This window comes from Poromitra crassiceps (assembly GCF_964638095.1).
Source record: "Poromitra crassiceps genome assembly, contig: HAP1_SCAFFOLD_873, whole genome shotgun sequence".
Classification (NCBI taxonomy): domain Eukaryota; kingdom Metazoa; phylum Chordata; class Actinopteri; order Beryciformes; family Melamphaidae; genus Poromitra; species Poromitra crassiceps.
Genome location: NW_028151536.1, coordinates 12,501 through 32,945, shown reverse-complemented (window position 1 = coordinate 32,945; position 20,445 = coordinate 12,501). Strand labels below are relative to the sequence as shown.

Sequence of the window (20,445 nt, the reverse complement as noted above, 5' to 3'; positions counted from 1 at the left end):
CAGTGATGAAGTCTCCTCAACAGCAGAACGGCTTTTATAAAATTAAGAAAAACTCAAAATGACTAACAAGAGAAAAAGGCAAACAACAGGCATGGAAATGAATTAAACATGCACAGAATCAAAAGAATAACACCACAGGAGCAAATATTATCCTTTTGATCAGGTCTGTGTTACTTCCTGCCTTTTAGACACAAACTGGCTGCTGTTAAAAAGGTCAATTAGAAACAACCAGCTCTGCAGCACAATCACTTCTGATTGGTTGCAGTTGCTAGCCAACCCTTTCCAATGCAATGTTTTACCAGGTCTGGCCATTAGAGTGCAGTCAAACTGCATTGAACATGTTGCTTGAGGACCCTTTTGGACCTTGATGTTTTTAGTTTGTTTCTTCATCTCATATGTGTCTCAGTAAGTTGGTTCCTCTATCAAAGCAAACCTTTTCACATCAAGGACCCCAAACGGACACAAATTAGACCATGGAGTCCCATTTGATTAGATTTTGTCCCAGGGTGCCCATCTGAAGAGATCGTTCTTTATAGATGTTTTATTACAGAAAGTGAAACCCATGACCAAAATAGTCATACATTCTGTCATTGTGTTACTTATGGAATTACAGTGAAAATGGGGACTTCCCTTGAACCCCCTCAAGGACCCCTGGTCGTCCCCAGACTCTACTCTCCAGACGACTACTTTGAGAACCAACAAGCTGCAGACGTTCCTCTAAGTCAGAGGTTCTCAAATGTTTTTCAGCCAAGGCCCCTTTACAAGATGGAAAATATACCGGGGGCCCCCTCATTCTGATTTGTGAATTTGGGCTAAGCTTAATTGTTTCCACGGTAACGTGCTTGACTTTTTAATTGATAGGTTTGTTAGATTAGAATATAATCCATGAACCATTTTAGATTTAAAGCATAAAATATTTTCATTGAACTATGAAGCTTTTGCAACAACAAGAAAGTTATTTTTATTTTCCTGAAAACTTTTCGCGGACCCCCTTGCAAAGTGCCACGGACCCCTGGGGGTCCCCGGACCCCCATTTGAGAACCACTGCTCTAAGTAACCAGAACTCGTCATAATTTAATCTGGCAATTCTGACAATAAATAACATGGACTTTAATTCCACATTACTAGAATATTAAACCTAATAAACAATTAATTTTAGAACATACAAGCTATACTATACTGGTTGCTTTGGAGTTTCAAAGTTGAGATAGTGTAGCTTGTTGCTAATAGTTTTAATATAACTGCAGTCTATCACTGAGGCTACAAACTGTTATAGCTTTTTGTTTAGAGTTGATTCAGGAGTCAAATATTGTATCTATCTCTTGAACTTGTAAATATCCAGAATAATTGAAGAAAATGAGGAAAGACAGTAGACAGTTTTCCCATGGTGAATGCAGCAGTCAGTGCCACATGATATCTCCTGTTCTCATGTATAGATGATGCTCTTACATGGTAACAGTGTTGACATTCCCTTTCTGTCCAAATTCATTGTAGGGCCATTTAAGCAAAGGAATAGTTACACCCTTTTAGGCCTACTAGCAAATAGACATCCATAGTGGTTCCATATTGAACTGCTTTCAAATGTTCTTCTAGCAGCGGGTAATTAAAAGGTAAATATTTTCCTTGGCATGGAGAGATGAGGCTCTGGCTCTGGTCTAGATGTTTCGTTTCGCACATGGAGGCGTGGGCACAGATGACACACACACACATGGCAGAGGTGTGTGCTGAAAGTAATGCATGTTGTGTGTGCAGAGCTCAGACAGAGGGAGTGGGAGCACTGGAACATAATTGATGCTATTGTGCATGAGATTGCAGGCTCAGGGTGGGGATGAGACTGCAGTGACGGGGGATATTGTTGGGTGGGGATGAGACGGCAGTGACTATTGGTGGAGTGGGAGTAAAATGTTACTTTGTGCTTTTTCACACAGTGAGCAACCATGAGAGGAATACACCACTTGATTGGAAAAACAGGGCATACTGCATCATTCTTTGGTAACTAAGAAAGTCTACTTATTGTTACAGTATTTATTTATTTATTTATTTATTTATTTATTTTTATTTTTTTATTTTTTTATTTATTTAGTCGAACAAATATAATTCCTGTCCAGATTCACTTTACATTTAGGACTCTTCTCTGTCGTGGGATAGTTGACGTGATCTCATCGTCTGAATGCTCTGTGTGAACCCAGCCCCTGTACCAGGGTAATTAGTGGGAGAAATATTTGTTTTCCAGACATTACCACACAGGTTAATCCTATGATCACCACCATCTCAGACCGTCGCTGCCTGTCATTGTTTGAGAGAGGGCGGGGGGAGAGAGAGAGAAAGAAAGAAAGAAAGAAAGAAAGAAAGAAAGAAAGAAAGAAAGAAAGAAAGAAAGAAAAAAGAAAGAAAGAAAGAAAGAATATTGTCATATCCCTTCATCACTACTACCCTAGCTCCTTTCCATGTACAATGTTGATTTGTTTCATGTACCACTGTCGTTTCTTTCATTGAAAGTATACATGACACTTCTGCTATGATGACACCTTGATGATGCACAGAGAAACTCAAGTTATTCTGATTGAATGGTTGGTCATAAATTTGAATAAATTTGAGATATAATCAGTTTTCATCTGACAGCAGCATTGGTCATCTTTAGCTTAGGCTTGCTGCTCCTCCCCTGGTCCCCGAACCTCCTTGGACCATCACCGGACCTGATGACATCACACCAGCAATAATGAGCAGTGGTGTGCACAGATTCTGAAGGGACCAGGGGAAATGTATCTGATGATGAAGTGGTGAATAGTGTAAATAATGTACTGTGTTATAAACACCCTTCATGCTGGTTATAAGACGCTTAATTTTAACGCTCCTCAGGTGATCAGAGTATTACTGATACCTGTTCCTCAGGTGATCAGAGTATTAGCGATACCTGTTCCTCAGGTGATCAGAGTATTAGTGATACCTGTTCCTCAGGTGATCAGAGTATTAGTGATACCTGTTCCTCAGGTGATCAGAGTATTAGTGATACCTGTTCCTCAGGTAATCAGAGTATTAGTGATACCTGTTCCTCAGGTGATCAGAGTATTAGTGATACCTGTGCCTCAGGTGATCAGAGTATTAGTGATACCTGTTCCTCAGATGATCAGAGTATTAGTGATACATGTTCCTCAGGTGATCAGAGTATTAGTGATACCTGTTCCTCAGGTGATCAGAGTATTAGCGATACCTGTTCCTCAGGTGATCAGAGTATCAGTGATACCTGTTCCTCAGGTGATCAGAGTGATACGTGTTCCTCAGGTGATCAGAGTATTAGTGATACCTGTTCCTCAGGTGATCAGAGTATTAGTGATACCTGTTCCTCAGGTGATCAGAGTATTAGTGATACCTGTTCCTCAGGTGATCAGAGTATTAGTGATACCTGTTCCTCAGGTGATCAGAGTATTAGTGATACCTGTTCCTCAGGTGATCAGAGAATTAGTGATACCTGTTCCTCATGTGATCAGAGTATTAGTGACACGTGCTCCTCAGGTGATCAGAGTATTAGTGATACCTGTTCCTCAGGTGATCAGAGTATTAGTGATACTGTACCTGTTTAGAAAGTCTATCTCGCTGTTTTAATCTGAGAAGGGCACCTGGGACAAACGTGTCGGGGAGACAAGGCCATGAAGGAGACTCATCCACTGCTCGATGGCTGGAGAGCTGCTTTCTGCCATTACTTTGCTGTCATTTATCACACCTATTGTAAGTGGTGGGGTTTATTGGTGAAAGGTGTTACTTGGTCCTGCCCTCTGCCCCGTTGGTGTTCATATAAAACAGTTCATGATTTGTGGTGGAGAATTTCACCGCTGAGTTCAGCGGTGTGTAATCACAGTCATTCAAAAGTCTAAAGCAGGGTTGAGATTGGTATGTTTATCTGAATTATTGCATTGTATGAAGCAGCTTGGAGTGAACAGGGATTTTTGTATTGATGCTTTGATGTGAGTCGTTTAAGCACTTTTTAAAGAGTGAACACTACAAATCATGCAATGTGTGTTTTTTTTTTATACCTGCACATATTTTAATTCATTTGGGACTGCTTTTTGCATTAATTAGTGTGTCCAATTATAGCTGCTGTCAGTGTCACCATAGTTGTGGGGGAGAGAAAGTAGGCAGGGTTTGGTGACATACTCTGACAATAGAATATTTAGCTGACAAAAGAGTGGTGCTGGATGGTAATTTTAATATTTTTCTGCTTTGCCTTGCTTTTGCAACGGCTCAATTTCGTTTGAATCTAATCAACTCTCTTCTGTAAAATATGAATCCTTAAGAGAACGACTACATTAAACTGTAAAAGTGATTAAGAAAACATTTATGTTGAAGCAAACTGCTAATTTGCTGATGATACCAAGAGATATCCTGAATATTATTTTGCAAGCTCAAATGTTTTGTTGTTGTTTTTACTAGAAGTGCTAGAACTGAATCTATTTTCTTATGCGACTATAAATCAGCAGGAAAAAAATAGGCAGCATTGAATAGGATGTAGCAGCCAAGAAAAAGCCTTAACGTACTTAACTGAGTGACATATAAGAAAAAGAGGAGTAGGATTAAAATAATACTTTATTTAGATTTTCATAGAATACAAACACAAATACATCTCAGAGAGCAAAGACAATTATTACATGATCTTTTTGTGAAATGAGTCTACATGTAGGGATACATTAACTACACTCAAATTTACCACACTAATAAATATATTGTTAAAGAAAACATTATGTTAGTATGAAGTTAAGAATGGTTACTTATGTCATTCAGTTGCTTCACACACACGCACACACGTATGCACGGACGCACGCGCACACGCACACCTGCATTCACTATAACGTTGTATGAGCATGACAGCTACATTACAGCAGTATAGAGACACTGCGTAACGCGTCATCATTCAGAAACCACGCCCAAGACGGGGGAAAACACAAACTCCTGTCCAATCCTGGCTTTCTCCTATGTCACGTGCATGGTTGCGTGTTGCACCAAAAGATTGTATATATGGAAGATGAACACTCCAACTTACTTCTTGACAGCTAGATCCACATTTTTCTTCTCAGCAATTCTCAATGGCTTCCTTGTTTTGCTCAGGAGTACAAAAAAACTTTAACTGGCGATTTTTTACATTTGTTTTCTGCGCAGCCCACCACACAACAGATTTTAGCTATGTTTAATTCAAGGAAAATGACGCTGGTGTGTGGAAATGAACGGAGCTCTTCCCCGTGATGGGCGTGGCCTATTACATGCAGTGTCTCTATAGGACTGGGCAAAACCAGTAAATATGTATAACTATGTAGCTATGTTTGTGTTTGTAGCATCTATACACTCTCCAGAAACCAAAAACAATCAAAATGGGGTTGCTAAACCAACAGGCCTAACATTTCTCAGAGAACACAAAACGTTCATGTTAAAGTAATAACATTTCCTACATTTAAAAAATGCTTTTCTATTGTAAGATTAAGGTGATGTGATGTTGCATTTCCACAGTGTGATTCTGACACTCATCTTTTTTTCTGACATGACTCTGTGTTCTTTCTCCTTCTCACTTCTTGTTTATTTTTGCCACACTCTTCTTCACACTTTCTTGGTCTCCTCTATCTGCTCCACCTCGCTGGACTCGTCCACCACCTTCCCATTGATCATGGTCTGAGTCACCACCTTCACAATCTTCCTGGTGCGAACATCAGGCTCCTCTGCAGAGAAGAGGAGAAATGACATGAGATGAGTTCAACCTTGTAATCCTATATTTCTAGGGAATTTTGTGTTTTACATGAAGAACGTGTCACAAGACCTTTATGGCAACACATAAACGGTTTCAAAATAAATCAATAATATACCACAGACCCCTCATACCCCCCCCCCCCCCCACAAAAGTACTAAACTCTACATTAACATTTTAACAGTGAAATAATTTATGAGCCTATACACTTGTAAGTTTATATACTGTATATATATATACACTATATATACAGCCATACAGCCATATATACAATATATATATATATATATATATATATATATATATATATATAACTTGAAAATGGTTAGTAAAAGCAAGTTTCGATTTCGATTTTGTAATTGGTATTGAGACAATAATTGAGACAAAGATAAATATTTTGAAAACACCTTTCAGTCTGTTACTGTTACAGCAGTGTGAGTCAGTCAGATGTAGACATACTGTAGTTACAACATGTGGATATGATGTTATGTTGCTATAGGAGCTGAGCTGCTTGTGTTTGCATTGGTTTATCAAAATATCATTAGTCTGGGGTCACTGCCCTTTTTTTGATCCTGTGTGTGTGTGTGTGTGTGTGTGTGTGTGTGTGTGTGTGTGTGTGTGTGCGTGTGTGTGTGTGTGTGTGTGTGTATGCACTGCAGGTATGTCGTCTGTTCTGTCAGAGTCTGTCAGTCTCGCTATCTCACACACATTCAAATCCGTCTGGTTGAGGTATTGTACTCGAGGTGTCGTGAACAGTTTGTTCTGCTTATCTACATCAACGACAGCTTGAGTCACTCCTACCACCATGAAGTCCCTGGTGTGATAAGTTGCTACAGGACCAACTCAAGGCATGACCAGTACCTCCATCATTGTTCTAATCTGTACTAATTATAGTTGTGTGTTTTTAATGCTGTTATGGAACACTTCATCCTGATAGCTAAGCAGTGACTTTACTTTCTCTCGTCAGTGAAGATGTGAAAGCCAAGTACTCACTCTTTGGTGGAGGTGGAATTTCCTTGATTCTGATTGACAAAAAGAAAATATGTTAGAATTAGCCAGCGAGCAAACAAGATGTATATGTACATGTATAAGCTCTAACTGGCGCTGGCAATGTCCCAGGCACATACTGTTCCTTCAAATCAGGTATAGGAACATCTATATTTTTGGTAAATGGCACGGGTGAAGGTGTAAACCTTGGGTTGGAAAAGTTTAATAACCCCCTGTATTTACATAAAGCTCGTTTATGCTTCTACGACTGATAAGCCTAGAACTCACGTCTCCTCTCCCTCCAGCAGGCGCCTGTAGGTGGCGATCTCCATCTCCAGGTTCTGCTTGATGCGGAGCAGCTGCTCGTAGTCGGTCTTGTTGCGCTGCATGTCCAGCCTGAGCTGGGAGAGGTCGTCCTCCAGCTGGTTCAAGGTGACCTGCAGCCGTTCCATCTCGCCAGAGTACTTCTGACCCGTCTCGCCCTGGTTTCCCTCCAACGCTGCTATCTGAGGACAGAAAAGCAAAGGGTTAATACTGCTTTTTTTTGGGGGGGGGGGGGGGGTTTTCTAAGTGCTGACACCAGAGAGGCTGTTATAGCACAGTGACTCCCAGCGCTTTTAGCCTCTCTGGTGTCAACACTTAGAAAATTTTCGGCTTGCTCAGGGGAAGACGCTTCCTACTAACCCGAGTCTAGGTTGGCCCAAACACTGCACTGTTGGACATTTTATTCTGCAAAGATTCTAGCATTATTGTTGAAAACTACAAGGTATTACAATGATTACTCTCTTAAGACTTTTATATGATGATAAGGGTGGTGGTCTAGGTTTATTACAGAGTCTTATCCTATCTCTGTTGTGCACAGCCCTGTCTCTTAAGCCTCCTCCCATTGCCTCATTATGAGCTATAACCTATGCAAATCAAACCCAAGTAGGCTATGTCTCCTGACTCCCACATTATTTCTTAAACCTCATCAACTCAAACCGGACAACTTTGGAGGCCGTAGTGACCAAACCACCACAGAGAAGATCATTCATCTGGAAACCAACCAACACCACCACCCCAACTGAATCTGCTACGACCTTACAAGACTTATCAGAGAGGGAGGACATGCTTACTGTCAACAAGGATTACAACAGAGGGAAAACAGATCGATTTCCCCCAAGAGAAGACGTGACACAATAGTTTGGAACGGCTCAAAAACCTCTGCTGCACAAATGAAAAGTGAAGCCAGCTCCTGTTGGGTTTTGCTGTTTGGTTGTCAGACAAATCCCGTATGAAAACCGCTCTTTCTCTCAGCGATTAGCATAGCTCATCCAGGCTTTGTAAAACAAAAATATAATTACATATTTGCGCGGTGTGCATTTGATTTTAATTCGCATAGCCTCAAAAGTGAAAATATCGCTTGAAAGATAAGTTAAACCAGTGGTTCTCAAATGGGGGTCCGGGGACCCTCAGGGGTCCGTGGCACTTTGCCAGGGGGGCCGCGAAAAGTTTTCAGGAAAATAGAAATGCAAAGTATATAGAGTGGAGCACACCCAAAAAGTTTGAAGAGGTGCAGACTAACGAAAATTCAAAGTAACATAAAGAAAAGAAGTCGCACACAAACTTTTGTTGTTGTTGCAAAAGCTTCGTAGTTCAACGAAAATATTTGATGCTTTAAATCTAAAATGGTTTGTGTATTACATTCTAATCTAACAAACCTATCAATTTAAAAGTCAAGCACGTTACCGTGGAAACAATTAAGCTTAGCCCAAAATCACAAATCAGAATGAGGGGGTCCCCGGCATATTTTCTATCTTGTAAGAGGTCCTTAGCAAAAAGCATTTGAGAACCTCCATGACAAACTCAGACTTCTACCTCCAAAGAATTCCTGGCACCACAATGAGATTGATGACGATCACCCTGACTTGATTCCCACAGACACACCTCTGCACACAGTCACACATACAGACAGTATACAAACTCATATGCAAATAGAAATATATGACTTTCTCCAGATGGAGGCATTGGGATGCAAAGTCATGCATTTGCATTGTATGTAGACACGCATGCACAGTTCATAAAGTCTTGGTTTTGTTATGTGTTGAGTCTGTATGGAAGAGTCGTTTTTCAATGTTTTGGCACTGTTTAGCATTCATAAGGGAGAATGGTCTTCATGACAGTATTATATCATTTCAGCTTACACAGTATCTAAAATATAGTCGTATCATTTTGGCCAGGTCTGGTCTAAAGAGGTTGTATCAATCTATAAAACTCCGATAGAGGATTGGCTGTTGCTGTGTCCGATTAAAGGGCTCAGAAACACTAAAACATGTTTTGTTGAGACGTTAACTGATAGAAAGGTGTTATTTGAGATAGAAGACAATAATACCAGTTTATACACACACTCACTGTGGGTGTCGACGCAGTAAAGTGACAATTCTCTTCTTTCTGAGGTTCAAAATCTAAAGTAGGTGAATGACATTTGAAGGTCTTACTTTGACTTGACCCTCCTCCCCCTCCTTACTTTGACGTGACCCTCCCCCTCCTTACTTTGACGTGACCCTCCCCCTCCTCCTCCACCGCGGGCTCCACCCATCTCATGTTTCAAACTAGTGAGGTACAGTAGGACTTAAAGCAGGTTAAATGTACATGCTCAATACAAACTAAAAAGCCATCTGGGCAGATAACACCAGTGACATCACTCAGCCAGCCTGGCTGCTGTACAGTACAGCACTGCTGTTATGATCTGGTCTCAGCCCGATGAGCCCATGGCTGAGATCAGATCATAGGGTGAGTGATGTCACTGGTGTTATCTGCCCAGATGGCCGTTTATTGAGGGTGTGCCAGCTGCTTTACAAAAACAAGTCTAGATGCAGCTAAGTCTGAAAAACAAAAGAGCTACAGATGAGTCCCACATGTGCAATGTGGTCTCCAACCTGCACCATGCTCTTTAAAGAGAGACACCCTTAGGGCCTGTGTCCACCTAGCGTCTTTTCATCAGCTCCGGCGTCTATTTTCAGTTGTTTCCAATGGGGGGAGAACGTATGCGGGCGCACACGGACGTCTAGAGAAAGTGCGCTGCGTCCAGCGTCTATTTTCACAGCGCTCCGGCGTTTTCGTGCGCCCGACTCCCAGCGCTTCCAGCTGAAAATATTTTAACTTTTCAGAAAGACGCTGGTGTCGGTTGCTCCTTTTCTGGCAACTAATCATATGGAGAAACTATCGCAACAGAGACGGAAAGGCTCAATTGTGGGAGCAGATTGGCTAGACACTTAATATTTCTGGTGAGTGTTGAGCTAAATCACTGTATGTGTGTTGTTTGCTAATGTTAGCTGTCAGCTATCAAGCTAGCTACCGCACTGAACTAACGTTAGTTTGAAAGTTTCAGATGTTAATTGTGCGCCGAGATCAGCGCTTCTCAGCGTACTTCCGGCGTTTAACGTTCGGAAAAAGACGCTAGGTGGACACAGGCCCTTACATGGGTATTTGGCTCCAAACCTCTACTCCCTCTGAAGCGGCTCACCTGTTTGTGCAGACTCTCTAGCTCCACCTCCAGGGTCTGGATGAAGCGCTGCCTCTCGGTCAGCTCGCTCTGCGCGCCTCTCACAGCCTCGTTGCTCTCCTTCACCTCGTTCTGCACCATCTCCAACTGCACAGGACACAAACAGACCACATGAATGCAAACACACACACACACTCACACACACACACACACACACACACACACACTCACAGTCTCTCACACACACACACACACACACACACACATACACACTCACACACACACTCAGTCTCACGCACACACACACACACACACACACACAAACACATATGCAATCGCATACACAATCTTTGTGCGCTGAGGCCATGTATGGTGTGTGTTTCTTAGTATCTTCTTCTCTTGTGTTTTCTTTGTATTGCTTTTATTGCTTGACCTTTTTATGCAACCTACATTTGACAAAACAGTAATTGAATGGATGCAATATGATAATTGGACTTCAATAGAACTAAGTTCTCCAGCTTTATTGTGCCTCTTCCTCAGGGTTCCAGGAAATTAAATGCACAATCTGGTTCTCCAGTGGGTTAGTTAGTGTTGCATGTTCACATCTTTTTAGGTGAAATTGACAAATTCAGTGACTCAACGTAGAAGTAATTAGAATAGTATTCTGTTGGCATGAGAACCATCAGTCTCTCCTCCACGTACCTTCTTGCGATACCAGTGCTCTGCCTGGTCCTTGTTCTTCTTGACAATGCCCTCATACTGGCTACGCAGTTCAGACAGGACGGTGCCAAGCTCCGGCCCGCGGGCCGTGTCCACCTCCACAATCACCTCGTCTCTGGAAATACGACACTTCATCTGATCCAGTTCCTGCAGAGAGAAAATGGGTCAACTTGGGGTTTTAAAGAAGGCTTAGTTCAAGACAATTTCACAACAGTAAAATATGTGTATTTTCTGTGAGCACATAGGCCTACTACTGCAGATCGTATGGATCAATGCATGTGCAGGTAACATCTGTGTGAGCAGCAGGCATCATATCAAGCATGTGCAGGTAAACCCTACACCAGGGACACCCGACTTGCTTTGCCCAGCCGGGGCCGGCTTAAATTGCAAAATTAATTTTTGCAATTTAATTTATTTAAATGACAGGAGGCCAGGGCCAGATAATAAACAAACAATAATGTATTTCTTTCTGTACCAGATTGTAGGTTTTTGGGGTGTCAGTCGGAGTTTAGTCTGACAATTTTGTGCACACAGGATAGTTAGGTTAAGTAAAGTTAGTTAAGTAGCCTACATATAAGTGCCCGGTTGGTGAGTAGTAGGCGGCAGGCAATATTTGACAATTTAGCTGGAGCTCAGTCAAACTTGAGTTTTCATTGTGAATTAGAAAATGGTCGGGGGGGCCACTTGGCAACCTATCGCGGGCCACATCTGGCCCCCGGGCCGCAAGTTGAGTATCACTGTCCTACAGCCTACTACATCCTACACTGTAGGGCAGGGATACTCAACTTGCTTTGCCCGGGGGCCACTTTCGTGAAATGATAGAAGGCCAGGGGCCAGTTAATAAACAAACAATATACATTTTTCTGTGCCTGGGTAGCGAGCAGACGGCGGTATTTGACAATTTAGCAGCTAAATCATAGATTATTGAAAGATATTCCATATTCCAGACTGAAATGCTATAACAGAAGTGGAGTATTGACCAGAGGTACATGAACATTTGGACACTTATTCAGCGGGTATCTTGCATGTTGCATTGAGGTGCACTGTAAAAAAATAAAAAAAATAAAAACTTTTTTTTTTCTTTTGCAATTCCATCGCGGGCCACACAGGGGGCGCCCGCGGGCCGCATGTGGCCCGCGGGCCGCAAGTTGAGTATCACTGCTGTAGGGCCTATACTATAGTGACAGAGAGGATGAGCAGGCATCATATGAAGCATGTTTTGTAAATCCTACACCCTACAGTGACATTAGTCGTGTTTCCATTACTCTCAGAAATGCGCAAAATCTATATATCGCAATAGAAAGTGGTTAATGGAAACACGTGAATTTCGAAAAACCTCCCAAATATCGCAAAAAGTTTTTTCGCTCTCATGAGGTGGTTTTTCAGACGTGTCGATATAGAAGTTTATCGCAAAAGTGTAATGGAAACACATTTTTCGCATTTGCACGTCATGTGACCCATATTATCCCTTGGAAAAGGAGCGGAAAATAAGTTTGGTAAGTAAGGTTCGATAGCCGTGTCAAAACCTCTGCAGCAAGTGGAAAACTTTGAAGCAACGCTACCTAGCAGAAAGACGAGTGTTATGCAAAAGCGTAGCCGGGCAAATTAGATAATGTTTAATGGCAGAAATCAGTCCATGGTGACAGCAGGCTGCCTGTGTGCGCGCATTTGGCACAGCGGCGAGATGAGAGGATGAAAAGCACACACTGGTGCGGTGGTGCTGTCTGAAGTGAATACAGTGACTGTGAGTAGGCTAATACATTGCACACGTTTCAGGTGCAATTATAGAACCAAATCAGCCTTTTCCCCCCTCCATCTCTAAATCGGACCAGTTGTAGGCTATTAGGCTACCTTTTTTCCTCTGCCTGTCGCGCTGACTGCATTCACGCAGCCAGCAACATTTTGCGACTCATTTTCTTTTGAATTGATAATCAGGCTCGTTTATATGCATTGTAACTTCATGTTGGGATTTGCATTGACCATTGGTTGGATTTGAGCATGCAGGGGACGGGATATGGGGCAGAAGATCCCCGTGCGTAATCACTGTGGCAGCTGCTGCAACGGGGAATCACTCAAACGCAACTTCAATGGAAACGCCTACAAGTCGCAATTGTACATTGTCGAAGTTGTAGAAATATCGCAATTCTTTTGCGAAAAACTGTAATGGAAACACAGCTAGAGAGGACGTGAGAGCGGCTCCATTATTTAGTAACTCTCCATCAATAGATGATGAGGTAAGGCTCACTTTACCCCTGCTCTTTCAACTCACTGCCAACACACACGCACACGTGCGCACACACACACACACGTGCGCGCACACACACGCGCGCGCGCGCACGCACGCCATTATGTCGATGACGCATGCACGCACACACACACACACACACACATGCACGCACACACACACACGCCCGCACACACACACATGCACGCACACACACGCACGCACACACACGCACGCACGCCATTATGTAGATGACGCACGCACGCACACACACACATGCACGCACACACACACACATACACACACACGCCCGCACGCACGCCATTATGTCGATGAAGCACGCACACACACACACGCACACACACACAACATATGGCAGCAAAAACCAGCACCTGAGCGTAGTTCATGGTCTGTTTTGCTCATCCCTCTTAAAGATGTGGAGTAACATCCCCCACCCCCCCACCCCACCCCCCCACACACACACACACACATGCACGCACGCACACACACACACACACACACACACACACACACACACACAGACACACACACACGCACAGTACACACATATTATATCCCTCTCTATACAGTATATCTTATTCATGTTCTCTTGCTCTCTCTTTCACTCTCTCTTTCCCATGCTGCATATTATGGTTTGCATCCTCTCAGTATTTCATATAGAAGACTGGGAGAGAGAGAGATGGCACAAACTTGAGATCGCACAAAAGATGCTACTTTTTAAATTCAATTGGGGGGTCGGGTCCATATAATAAAAAAAAATATGAGAATCCATAACATAGCACTTTTTTTCTTACAGTAATTTAGATTAATATAATTGCATGGGTCTAATGAAAAGCTGCTTTGACGCATATATCTGTACTTCTCAATTACCGGTAATTAATTTAAAAAAAGTATTTTTTGTGTACTCTTAATATTTCAAAATCTAAATATGGGAAATATATTGAGATATGCCCGTCATTTTACTTGTATGATAGCTGACTAAAATCAAAATAATCCAGCCATTTATGAATTAAACCCAAACTTATTTTGTCAAATGCATTCGCAAATTCTGTAATACATTTTTGACCTCATTTACATGTAAAATTGGTAAGTCTTAATAAGACCTTAATTGGTAAGGTCTTAATTAACTTACTAAAATCAGACTGAACTAGAACTAGACTTAAACAAATGAAGTTAATTTGAGCGCAGGGTGCATCATTTTCTTTGCGCCACAACATTGTAATGTAATGCGTCTCCACTGCTTTGAATGTGTATAGTTTTGATTCACATCTTGTTACAGTGAAAGAGTGACCAATCCCTCGTGGTGAGAGGGGTGTGTTAGTTTATCTCCGTTTATCTTGCCCCCAGAGGATGGAAGTCAGGACGTGTCAGATCAGCTGATGGGCTGAAAAAAGCAGGTTTGAGAACCAGATCTACCTGCTCCTTTTGTCTGTAGTAACTAGAGGACCCCTCTTTCTCTCAGTCTCTCTCTCTCTCTCTCTCTCTCTCTATCGCTCTCTCTCTTTCTCTCAGTCTCTCTCTCTCTCTCTCTCTCTCTCTCTCTCTCTATCGCTCTCTCTCTTTCTCTCAGTCTCTCTCTCTCTCTCTCTCTCTCCCTCCCCCATCTCTTTTTCTGGCTCTGCTCTGAAAAGACCTCTTGAATCCACCAAATTGGGTCACTTGAATATTAAACAACTTGTTGTTTGTGAGGTGCAGGTTGAGAGAGACTGTGAGAAAGCCAACGTAAGAGTGACAGAGAGAGCAAGACAAGTGAAGAAGAAGAAGAAGAGTGGCATACTGCACAGATATGGACACAGAGGAAGAGAGTGGGAGATGGGATAACAGGAGGTGGAGGAGAACATTACCTCCTCATGGTTCTTCTTGAGGAAGTAGAGCTCTTCCTTCAGGCTGTCCAGATCTCCCCTCAGAGTGGCAATGATCTGCTCATGGTCTGTCTTGGCCTTCTTCAGGGCAATGCAGTCTCTCTCCACTGACTGGCACATCACCAGCTCTGTCTCCCACCTGGAAAAGGCAGTATATAATATATAATATAATATACTATATATACTATAGAAAAGGTAGTACATGTACATGAAAAGGCAGTAGAAAAGGCAGTATCTAGTATAGACAAGTCAGCGTGGTATAGACGAGGCCGTGGAAAAGGCAGTGTGTTTATAGACTCTATATAGTGTCTATAAACAGTGAGTATTGAAAAGTGTGTATTGAAAAAGCAGCATGGAAAAGGTAATATAGCTGTGAAAAGCATGGTAGGATATAGTCTACCTAGACAGCAACTCAAAAGTCTATTACATTTTGGATTTATTGGATAAATTGGCGCATAGAGTATGACGTTTTTGTTGTTGTGTTTTTTGTGAATTTCAGAGCTCACATACGACTACAGAGCCAGAATATTTGAGAGAAGCAGTGTTGACATAGTTTGGCGCGTGTCGTCTGCTTGTAGACTCTTCATCACTCTTCATCCGTCAAAATATTTGTCGACTGAAACGCAGTAAAAATGTGTTTGCGAGCTGAGGTCAAACATAAGAACGCCCCGGGAAAGGAGGATGAAAGCACAAGGATGCTGATAACAAACAGTGTACAATGTTTTGTCACAGGTATTTTCATTGCTAATCAAAATTTGCATTTTGACATTTTAATGCATCATTATTGTCAAGAGGACTTTTCATTGACCCACTGCTCCACTGCTATACTACACATGCTCTAGAGCAGGGGTGGCCAAACTACGGCCCGCTGCCCGTTTTTAAGTGGCCCGCCATGAAGTTAGCAAAAAACAACTATATATATATATATATATATATGTATATATATATATGTATATATATATATATGTGTATATATATATATATATATATATATATATATATATATATATATATATATATATATATATATATATATATATATATATATATATATAGTTGTTTTTTTGCTAAAAATGTTTTTCCGTTTTACAGTTTAAATATGGTTAAATATCGCTAAATATACTTTGGCCCGCGACTCCTTATACTTTTCTGTATGCGGCCCACAACCAAAAAAGTTTGGCCACCCCTGCTCTAGAGTCTACACAGTATTATATGATATCCTGGTGAATGCTGACAGAAGGACTGAACCAGTCATCATGGACGTGGGAAGTGGCTGCTGTGAAGCGATTGTTCAGGTGTTATAAATGTGCTATAAACCAGAGTGTATTCACATACTTATGTTGCATAATTATGATGTAGGTGATACTAGATTTAGTAGAACCTTAACCAAAGACATCGATTTAACTCAAGAGGGCCAGACAATAGCCACAACAGCCAAGGCAAACAAGCAAGCGTAACACAAACCGGTTCTATGACCACATCTTTCCACAGTGGGACAATCGATCAAAAATCCAGTTGATTAATCACTCACTTGATTCGGAAATCATCAGCAGCCAGCTTAGCATTGTCAATCTCTAACATGAGACGAGCGTTTTCCAAGGTCCTCTTCCTCACCTAGCAGACAACATCAACAGAGCATACATCATCATCAACAACATACGGTATGAATGCATGTAGGATAAATGGGTAAAAGAATCATTAACTTCGAGTTTAAAGTAGTTTTGGGGCAGGTCAAGTGTAGGTCAAAGCCTGCTACTGATGCAGCTCCTGCTAAGAGACACTGCGCATTTGGCTATGTAAACCAATGTCTTCATAACGTTGGGCTTCAAACCTGGAAGCGTCAATCTGGCTCAATACATTTCAATATAGTTGAGTGTAACTGTATGGGTTCATCCATCGTGCTCCTGTTTTTCATGTCGGGCCTATACCTCTTGCTCCACAGCGTGAGCTTGGCCCATCATGGAATCAAGGTCGTGACCCTTGGGAATGCGGTCTATCATCTGCTGCCGTATCTTCATCTCCAGGTCTGCGTTGGCGCGCTCCAGCGTACGCACCTGGGCAAAGGAATGGACAGGTAAGCCTTTAGCATCAACAACAACAACAACAATATCCGCGATGGCATGCGTCCCCTTGATACCCAGTTGTATACAGACACACTCAATCCTCTTCCTTTAACATCCGGGGGAAGTTTTCTAAAGGTGTGAGTTTAAATCAGATTGTGGCCATTTGAACCCTTGATAGGCTCAGCCTTATAAAACTAAGGCTCAGCCTTGTAAAACTATGCTTGTGCTTAGTTTTACATTTTTCATTTAAAACAAGCTAGTCAAGTCAAGTTTATTTGTATAGCCCTAATTCACAAGCATGTCCCAGAGGGCTTCACAGAAAATATGTCTAGCTAATTCTAGCTGACACAACAGTAGCAAATTACAGTAGTAATGCTAACACATTGAACAATTGATAGAGAAATAGAGAAAATATAGAAATATAAGATAATATATTTAAGCTAATTTTGGGGGGGGGAGCCTTGGTTACCAGCTAGCGATTACATTCCTTCCAGGTCCTTCAGCCTCTCCTTGAATTAAACCCTCCCCTGATATATCATTTATTAAGTCCTTCAGCTATGCTGCTAATGATATTGGTATACTTTTGCGGCATGGAGGCCCAACAGAGACGGAGCCATCGCCCAAGTGGCTGCTGACCCCCTGAGCTTAGCGGTGCACTACAGCGGAGTATCGGGTGTCATCAGAACCTTGTCCAGGTAGGTGGCCAGGCGGTTGTTGAGCCCCTGCATGGCTTCCTTCTCGTTGGCGCTGTTGCCGTGCAGTCCATTAAGCTGGAGGCTGATGGGCCCGTTCAGGTCCTGGCCGATGGAGCCGGCACGGCTCAGCGGGCCGGCGGCGGCGAACGAGACCGAGGCGCGGGAGCGCGAGCGCCCGCTGTCCCGCAGGGAGAGGCTGGAGAAGGAGGGCTGGCGGCCCATGGAGTAACTCCTCATGGACAAACTGGAAGTCATGATGGACGGCTGTGAAGGCAGAAGAAACAAGGGAGCAAGGGAAGGAAAAGAATTAGAAAGTGTCCACATTTATGATGTGTGGGTTGGTGAACTTGTGAAGAAGACAGGTTGGAGATAGGAGAGAGAGAGATACAGAGACACAGATAGCTGAAGATCTGGCCGTTAGCGTCCTTGTTTTGCTCTTTTGTGGCCTTTAAAACGAATGTATTCTGTTGTAGCATTAAGGTCAGACTGTAATGGGAATACAAGTATGCAGGGTCTAATATTCAAGAGGGCAGAAAACACCCACTGAAAATCATGAGATGAGTCTTTAAATGAGTACACCACTGGCTTAGTGGCAATTCAAACTAACCATCCGCCTTTAGGAGATAACTCGAATGGATGACGGACTTTATGCTGACAGATACTCCAGTCTGTTCAAACACGACTTCAGCTCAGCCCGGCATACAATCAAAATGTAAATGAGTGCAGCTCAGCTGGGTCAAACAAGAGCCTCTCTCTAAGGCTGAGGACGTCCTCATACAGTACATGCTATCACTATGATAATGAGCTTTCATATTCGACAGGAGACTAATAGAGCATTCATAAAAGCAGGAACTGAGGAGATGGCAAGTGGCTCTGTGACTCTATATATATATATATATATATATATATATATATATATATATATATATATATATATAAAATATATATAATAAAATATTATATATAAAGTTAACTCATATAAATTGTCAAGGACTGTGAAAACTAGCATTTCTGGATCAATCTTATATTTAAGAATACTAACCCAGATTTTCGTCCATGTGAAGTAGTGGCAATTCTGCAATCTAAATCTAAACTTAAAATTATATATTTCCCCCTTATATTCAGTTCTCATTCAAAGCACATTTTTCACTGCTGTTGTTACTTTGTAGCCCCTTATTAGTTTTCTTCCTCTGTTTATAACCTCATATAGATATTATCCTCATATAACCTGTTTATAACCTCATATAGATACTATCTACTATCGCAGGGCTTCACATTACACGGCTACTATTTCAGTTTACGTTTGGGATTCTAACTAGATTCTTAATCGCAAGACTCGCAGGTGTTTGGATAGTAAACACCCAAAACAGGGGTATCTTTGTGTACGTGTGCGTGTGTGTGTGCGTGCGTGCGTGTGTGTGTGCGCGTGTGTGTGCGCGTGTGTGTGTGTGTGTGTGTACGCTTGCATGCTTTTGTGTGTCTCAGCACGGTTTCAGTGGGAGATTAGCAGTCAAGGGAACCTCTCTGTCCCGCTGTCACTTGATCCTTGCAACACCGTTCCCACAACACTACAAAGGAGCCAGCAGGAGACAGACAGGCCTTGTTCACAGAGGAGAGATAGAGCTTGTGGGAAAATGATCGGGAGAATATTTAGATTGAATTCCAATGACACAAGGAGGGACATTGTTCAGCAGGAAATGGGTTTTAATTTCATTTTTTTTTTGTTGCAAGAGCATCACACTAGCCTATTCGCTGACAAAAAGCTGCATTGGAAAATTCAAAATTCCACATTCACATGAGCGAAAGTCAGGAGGAAAATAAGAATCCCCTATAGCTGAAATAATTGATCAAAGCTTGACGTTATTATATTTTTGGTTTAGAGTTTCATGATCTCAATTATTCTGGTAAAATAAAAGTAAAATAGGATCAGAGAAAATATTTAGATCAGCCATTCAGCAAGGTTTGCAAAACAAAAAATAAAAGAGAATGATTATTAGAAAAGCAGCTTACCTGAATATGTTTCTCTTCGGATAGAGGCAAAGTGGGATCCAGAGGAATGCAGAACGCTCTGTGCTGTTGATGCTACAGGTGTGGTTATATGCAGGTGCAGAGGAAGAGGGAGGAGCCAACTCTGAAGAGGGGCGTGTGCTTATTGCACCTGCAGGTCCCGGGGTAGGCAGGGAGGCACAGGATCTTGAACTGAAGCAGTAGAAAAGAGGAGAAGTAGTTGATTTACATTCACATTTTGTGTGCTATGATATGTTCACTTTTTATTGGCAGGTGTGTTTGTAGTTTTATACTAGAGTAGGATAAAATTAATAATTATAATCATTACAAATTATTGGTATTGGAATTATCTGGATATTCTGGAACTACACATGATATAAGTATCAGTTTTTATCATTGTTTATTTAAGCAAACAATCAGATGAATCAAAAGACATATGATAAATCCCATAAAGCAGCTTAAATTAATTGCTCTGCTAAGTTTTGTGGTGTGCAGGGCAAATAATTGGTCATCTCTCTTCCTTTCTGTGTTCCTGTGTTCTTATGTACAATGCTGTAATTTGAAGGAAACATGGGCCTTTTTTTACACAGAGATCCATCCTGCAGTATTGGCGTAAAAAAGGCCCACAATAGACCCTTTTCACAGCCGCCATTT

General features: G+C 41.8%; 1 protein-coding gene across 1 annotated transcript; it reads right to left on the bottom strand.

Annotated features, from left to right (window-relative positions):
- Positions 1-4,563: 4,563 nt before the first annotated feature.
- Positions 4,564-19,847, bottom strand: LOC310771613 (keratin, type I cytoskeletal 18-like). The gene is made up of 10 exons (XM_083664189.1): positions 19,795-19,847; positions 17,776-18,048; positions 16,955-17,080; positions 16,558-16,640; positions 15,009-15,165; positions 10,902-11,066; positions 10,221-10,346; positions 7,004-7,221; positions 6,722-6,750; positions 4,564-5,702 (listed from the first exon to the last, which is right to left on the bottom strand). The coding sequence occupies exons 2-10, from the start codon at positions 18,037-18,039 to the stop codon at positions 5,584-5,586; spliced, it is 1,287 nt and encodes a 428-aa protein (XP_083520315.1). The 5' UTR covers positions 18,040-18,048; positions 19,795-19,847; the 3' UTR covers positions 4,564-5,583.
- Between the last annotated feature and the right edge of the window lie 598 nt (positions 19,848-20,445).